The sequence below is a fragment of the Poromitra crassiceps genome (genome assembly GCF_964638095.1).
Source record: "Poromitra crassiceps genome assembly, chromosome: 13".
NCBI lineage: Eukaryota > Metazoa > Chordata > Actinopteri > Beryciformes > Melamphaidae > Poromitra > Poromitra crassiceps.
Window position 1 is genome coordinate 10,442,036 of NC_139644.1, and position 7,500 is coordinate 10,449,535.

At 46.0% G+C, this 7,500-nt stretch overlaps 1 protein-coding gene across 3 annotated transcripts in view; it reads right to left on the reverse strand.

Moving 5' to 3' along the window:
* LOC310788688 (RNA binding protein fox-1 homolog 3-like) overlaps window positions 1-7,500 on the reverse strand; it is a gene marked incomplete at both ends in the record, with an annotated part of 173,482 nt that overhangs the window by 107,152 nt on the left and 58,830 nt on the right. The window contains one exon of one of the 3 annotated variants that reach the window (XM_083650227.1): window positions 5,379-5,504. The exons of the other annotated variants lie outside the window; for them this stretch is intronic. Within the exon in view, the coding sequence (XP_083506353.1) occupies window positions 5,379-5,504 (126 nt within the window). Of the gene's footprint in view, window positions 1-5,378; window positions 5,505-7,500 lie in introns of those variants that run through there. 3 annotated transcript variants of the gene reach the window in all.

Genomic DNA, 7,500 nt, shown 5'->3' on the forward strand with positions numbered 1-7,500 from the left:
ACCTTAACGCCGGCCTACAGCGCTGAGCAACGTAAATATATTTAGACCTTAACGCCGGCCTACATCGCTGAGCATCGTAAATATATTTAGACCTTAACGTCGGCCTACAGCGCTGAGCATCGTAAACATATTTAGACCTTAACGCTGGCCTACAGCGCTGAGCATCGTAAACATATTTAGACCTTAACGCTGGCCTACAGCGCTGAGCATCGTAAATATATTTAGACCTTAACGGCGGCCTACAGCGCTGAGCATCGTAAATATATTTAGACCTTAACGCCGGCCTACAGCGCTGAGCACGTAAATATATTTAGACCTTAACGCCGGCCTACAGCGCTGAGCACGTAAATATATTTAGACCTTAACGCCGGCCTACAGCGCTGAGCATCGTAAATATATTTAGACCTTAACGTCGGCCTACAGCGCTGAGCATCGTAAATATATTTAGACCTTAACGGCGGCCTACAGCGCTGAGCATCGTAAATATATTTAGACCTTAATGCCGGCCTACAGCGCTGAGCATCGTAAATATATTTAGACCTTAACGCCGGCCTACAGCGCTGAGCATCGTAAATATATTTAGACCTTAACACCGGCCTACAGCGCTGAGCATCGTAAATATATTTAGACCTTAACGTCGGCCTACAGCGCTGAGCATCGTAAACATATTTAGACCTTAACACCGGCCTACAGCGCTGAGCATCGTAAATATATTTAGACCTTAACGCCGGCCTACAGCGCTGAGCATCGTAAATATATTTAGACCTTAACGTCGGCCTACAGCGCTGAGCACGTAAATATATTTAGACCTTAACGTCGCATATTTAGACCTTAACGCCGGCCTACAGCGCTGAGCATCGTAAATATATTTAGACCTTAACGTCGGCCTACAGCGCTGAGCATCGTAAACATATTTAGACCTTAACACCGGCCTACAGCGCTGAGCATCGTAAATATATTTAGACCTTAACGCCGGCCTACAGCGCTGAGCATCGTAAATATATTTAGACCTTAACGTCGGCCTACAGCGCTGAGCATTGTAAATATATTTAGACCTTAACACCGGCCTACAGCGCTGAGCATCGTAAATATATTTAGACCTTAACACCGGCCTACAGCGCTGAGCATCGTAAATATATTTAGACCTTAACGTCGGCCTACAGCGCTGAGCATCGTAAATATATTTAGACCTTAACGCCGGCCTACAGCGCTGAGCATCGTAAATATATTTAGACCTTAACACCGGCCTACAGCGCTGAGCATCGTAAATATATTTAGACCTTAACGTCGGCCTACAGCGCTGAGCATCGTAAATATATTTAGACCTTAACGTCGGCCTACAGCGCTGAGCATCGTAAATATATTTACACCTTAACGTCGGCCTACAGCGCTGAGCATTGTAAATATATTTACACCTTAACGCCGGCCTACAGCGCTGAGCACTGCATCCCGTAAAAGCCTCAGCACACAGTAATTCATAACTCTCTCAATATCCAGCGCCATAACTCACAAAACGAGCCGCTACAATACAAACTGATGGCAGAGGAAAAGTGACATCATCCTGCGGCTGAAGCCGGCACCCCATGTGGTACGAGGAGAGAGGGAGAGAGAGAGAGAGGGAGAGAGAGAGGGAAAGAGAGAGAGAGAGAGAGAGAGAGAGACAGAGAGAGAGAGAGAGAGACAGAGAGAGAGAGAGACAGAGAGAGGCCCTCTGAAAACTCTCTGAGGAGCAGCCCTTCAGTAGTGGTATGTACAGTATGATAGTGCCATCTTCTTTGTAATCAGAAGCCCACCGTCCCCCCCCCCCCCCCCCCCCAACACCACAGGGAGTCTCTCCTTGTGTTAATGAAAACAAACATTTAGCCGGGATTTATACACGCCGCAGCCAACTACAAAGAGCATCAAAGCAGAAAGCGAGGCTGGGTAACGCACACCCAAACAGTGCTGCGCACAAACAAAGGTAGGTAGGTAGGTATGTGTAGGTATGCTTCGCTAATCTTTTATGTAATAAACTCCTGTCTTCTTGTGATATCATGCGGCGCCATGTTCGCCCATAATAAGCAAAGCTGTTCAGAGGCCCCAACTTAATACAGTGTCTTATTTGAAATGCAAACAAACTGCGAGGCAGAGGCTATCACCTCAATCTATTCCCCCTTCTGTTCACTGGCTGTCATCTCACACGCAGCCACCGCACTGTGGCGAGCACACGGGCGAGCTACAGAAGCCGACGGGGGGAGAGAGCGAGAGAGAGAGAGAGAGAGAGAGAGAGAATAGTGGCCAGAGTGTGAGTCAGTGGCTTATTTCCCCTTACAACGCTGCAGGGCCACGGGCTGCCAGAGAGAGAGAGAGAAGAAACATCTACACATACAATAGAAGAGGAAAAGAGAAGACATGAGGTGCAAAAGAAAGCAATTATTAGACCTTTCCAATTCACAACGTCTTGGACTTAAAGAAGAAATTTGCTTTGAAGACACACACACACACACACACACACACACACACACCCGAGGTGGACGATATATCGGCAATCATATCGCTATCGGCTGATGCGAGTCATTTTTATTCATATATTGGTATCATTATGCAGTAACCCTATATCGGTAAGCTATGTGGTAAATCTATGATTTATGGATTTAAAAACAGATTACTTTTCCCAAATTCACAGTGTTTACATGCGTTTTTCAATATGTACAACATTTTATCATGATAGAGACTTTTGTTTTGATACAGATTGACATCTGTAAATAATGGCCATAACAGCAATGTTATTTGGTTATATAGGTTGGGTCTTTTAATAGAAGAAAATAAAATACAAGAATGATTTTCTGAAAATAGAATTGATTTTGGTTGACATTGGTTTGAATTGTTTGATGACGGCCAACAGGAGATTGACTGTCAATTCTGCACACAACCTAAAGCTAACACTTGCTCTAAAATCAATCAAACCTTATATCGCATCATCAGTTATATATTACAGTAGCATACATAGACATAAAATACACTTTTAGAATGTGTGTGTGTGTGTGTGCGTATGAGGGAGAGGGAACAATCAAACACACACACACACACACACACAGGGAACAATCAAACAAACACACACACACATGCACGCGCACACACGCGCGCACACACACACACACACACACACACAGACATTCCTGAGTTGGTGAATAAAAGCAGTGGTTCCTATGGGAAGCTAGCCATGGCTGTGTGTTTGTGGCACCTGGTCGTCCACATGCATCCCCCACCCCCCCTGCTTCTCCCTTTTAAATACTACTAACCAACACACACACACACACACACACACACACACACACACACACACACACACACACTTCATCCCCACTGCACCCAGGGCTGGCCGGCGGGGTGGGCCCGCGCTGGACAGATGGGTGGGAGGGGAGAGAGCCATTACTGTGTGTGTGTGTGTGTGTGTGTGTGTGTGTGTGTGAGAGTGTGTGTGTGGGTGTGTGTGTGTGTATGTGTGTGTGTGTGTGTGTGTGTGTGTGTGTGTGTGTGTGTGTGTGTGTGTGTGGGTTGGTTAGCAGGAGGCTTCATCCCAAACCTCAGCGTTATTTCACCTCAATCACTGCGGTAACACAGTGTTTACTGCAACACATGCTAACAGCACTAACAAAACAATGTGAGAGTTGACCCCCGCTGTACGTACACGTACACACACACACACACACACACACACACACACACACACACACTATCTCTCACACACACACACACACACACACACACACACACACACACACACACACACACACACACACACACACACACACACACACACACTCTCTCTCTCTCACACACACACACACACACACACTATCTCTCTCACACACACACATACACACCAAGTCGCCGAATTAAAACATGTAAATAATTCAGGGAATAGATGGGACATGAGTCACCTTGTTGTCAGAAAATTGCAGTCTTCAGGTTTCACAAAGCGAGGGGATCAGTGACAGAATCAATATACAAAAAAACAGCAAAATCAATGTTAATTTACAGTCTACATATCATTATTCAAAGTGTTAGCGTCAGCGGCGCTGATCGCCATTAAACAAATGAAGTTGTATGAGTGACGAGTTGCTGAATATCAGCGCAAGTCGATCCATTTAGTAAAAAAGTCGACTTCTGTGAGAGAGGTGCACTCGGCTATTTCCACAATAAATTAAAAAGTTCTTAGTTAGCGTCATTTCAAAGTGGGAAGGAATTATGCATTTCAATGAGCAGATAATTTGAAGGGGGGGAAAAAAATCACTCGTCTCTGTACTCAAATCAAAAGGAAGTCACGTTACGAGCGAGGAGCATGAAAAACACACAGCAGCTAAAAGTATAAGACGTGGAAATGATGGGGGTTCTGATTCGCTCCATATCTCGCAGGCCCAGTCCACAACGTGTTTGCTTTCACCTCACCAAACTAAAATGCACTCAAATTAGAGGAGGCTTCACATAGATTCTGTTCATATAATTTAATGTGCAGTAATGTAATCCTATGTACTGACTACTTAGGAGGGGGGGGGGGGAGGGGCTCACTCACAGATATCCATTCCATCATTTAGGGGTTGAAATCCGGTGTCATTCAGGTCCAGGTTAGGGTCACATTAGGTCATTTAAATATGAGGCAGCACAGAATTAACATGTCACATTTGTGCAAAAAAAAATCATGGAGATATACAGCAGATACATTTTTTGGGGGGACAGTTACATTGTATAGATACAAAGTAGTTACATTGTATAGATAAAAAGTAGTTACATTGTATAGATACAAAGTAGTTACATTGTATCCCATGCAATGATGACTGAGGGAAAAGTTGACACGTGATCATCTTCCTCCCCTAATAAACAAACATCAAGATGAGGAAGAACATGTCTCAAATTGTCCCCCCCCCCCCTCCAGTGGGGGTGTCCTCACATCCAGCCCACAAAGTAGCAGGTACTGTATACTATGCAAGCAAACTACTGTATGGGAGACAACATTTCCCGGCACACACAGTGAGTCATGGAGAAGATCAACACTATGCGTGGCCATATACTACGTCACTCTCACCGCTAATTCACCACTTTCATTTCACTCAGATCTGCCAAGCGAGGGGGAGGGGGGGGGGCGGTAAGAGTAAAAGGGGCGACCGGGCGTGTGGGCGGGGGTCAGAGGTTACGGGGGGTGAAAGTACTCAGGGAAAACCACACACAATGCCAGCGCAATGCCATCACGTGCTGCGGAGCGTACGGACGAATGAAACGGGGTGAGGATGGAGAGAGAGCGAGCGAGCGAGCACGCGAGAGAGAGAGACAGAGGGGAGAGAGAGATGGAGAGAGAGAGAGAGAGAGAGAGAGGGTGAGAAAGCGAGCTTCAGTCTTACCTCGGGGAGGTAGAGGAAGGCAGGGGGACAGTGCAGGGAGTGAGGTAGCATCCCAGATCCGGAGAGCAGCAGACAGCCGGAGTTGGCCATGGAGCTCAGCGTGGGGTAACGGGATGCTTTGCGCATTTAGCAGGGAGATCCTTTCGCTCTACTCTCTCTCTCTCTCTTTCTTCCTCTCTCTCTCTCTCTCTCTCTGTGTCTCTCTGGCTCGCTCGCTCACTCCCACTCACTCACTCTCTCTCTTCCTCCTTCTGGCACAGCGTATCACTTCCTTTATTCTCTCTTTCTCTCGCTAGCCCCGGTCCGTCCCTCTCTCTCTCTCTTCTCTCTCTCTTGTTGTTGTTATTGTCTCGCGGTCCTCCTCCTCTCGCCTTTTAAATGAGCATTTCCCTATTGCTGTCTTCTTCTGCGTCTCTATTGAAGTAGCACGGCAGCAAGCAGCACGCAGGCAATGTGCATGTTCCACCTTTATCACTATTGCTCTCTCTCTCTCTCTGTGCCTCCCTCTCTCTCACTCTCTCTTTCAATCTCTCGCTCTTGCTCTCTCTCTCTCTCTCTGTCTGTCTAAGTCTCTCTCCCTCTCTCTCTCTCTCTCTCACTGTCCCTGGCCGCGACTCTGTTTACTTTGAGCGTGATAAAAGCCAACATAAGCATTCAGACAGAGAAGGGGAGGTTCTGTGCAAGCCGAGGAGGAGGAGGAGTAGTAGTGGAGGGGGGCTAGTGAGAGTGGGAGCGGGGGGTTGTCGAGTCGACAGGGGGTTGGGTCGGGTGGGTTAGGGCGGGGTGGGGAGGGGAGGGGAGGGGGGTATGAGAGAGGAGGGGGTAGCATGGGGGGGAGGGGGGAGGGGGGGGAGTTACTGATGAAGTCCCTGGTGAATTCATACATCAAACAGGGCCGGCTGAATAACAGAGGAGATGCGAATGACATTAGAACAGCTGATCCTGGGCATTAACACCTCGCGGGACGCTGCATGCTGCCTTTTAATTGCCCCCCTCCCCTCTTCCCCCCAAACTGCCCCCCTACCACACTGCTGGGTGCCCGTTATACTGCCCCCCCCCCCACCCCCCTCCTCCTCTGGCTATGTATGCATGTGCTCAAGGACACATACAGCATGCAGAGCAGATATCAATAAAAGGGAAAATGTATTGAAAAAGAAAGAGGCTGTTATTATGAGGCCGGTCGTGACAACGCTCTTCATCTGCGGCTGTGCGTCTGCTGAGCTGTAAATATGCAGCTAGCCAAGCATGTAGCGCTGCCTGCTGCACACGCTAAACTGTAGCTGCAAAACAACTCGGAGCTGCCTGAGCTGCCTTTGAATGTTTTATTTTGGATTCTGTTTGATATGACTTTTTAAAGACACAAAAAAGGGAATGCACGATGCTGGATTCTTCACATGATGAAGTTGGCTGCGGCAACTCCACTGACGACTTTTTATTATAACGATGAGTCAAGTCAACGGGGATTTACCTGAAGATCTATTTGGGAGGAAGTCAACAAACCCAAAAACAGAATGTTCTTTCCCACAATTTGGCACCTGGGAGGGAGAACATGGGTGTCAACTGGATATATCCTATGAGCCTATGAGAGTCAACATTATATTTTTGTAGCTTATATTATTAAAATATATGACAAAAATAAAGGAAACATTGCCAGAAATCTATTTGGAAATAATATTTCCTCTAAGCTGATAGTTTAGCAACCTACAGTTTGTCTCCTAATTTATCACCGTGACCAAATAACGACACTGTATCTTGTTGGTCTTCAGCCATTGGTCCACTTGTCCCCAAATTACTGGAGTCCATATAAGTGTGTTACCAATATATAAATAAATATATAAATGACTGGAGGCCATATAAGTGGGTTACCAATATATAAATAAATCTATACATTACTGGAGTCCATATAAGTGTGTTACCAATATATCAATAAATATATAAATGACTGGAGTCCATATAAGTGTGTTACCAATATATCAATAAATATATAAATGACTGGAAGCCATATAAGTGTGTTACCAATATATCAATAAATATATAAATGACTGGAGTCCATATAAGTGGGTTACCAATATATCAATAAATATATAAATGACTGGAGGCCATATAAGTGGGTTACCAATAT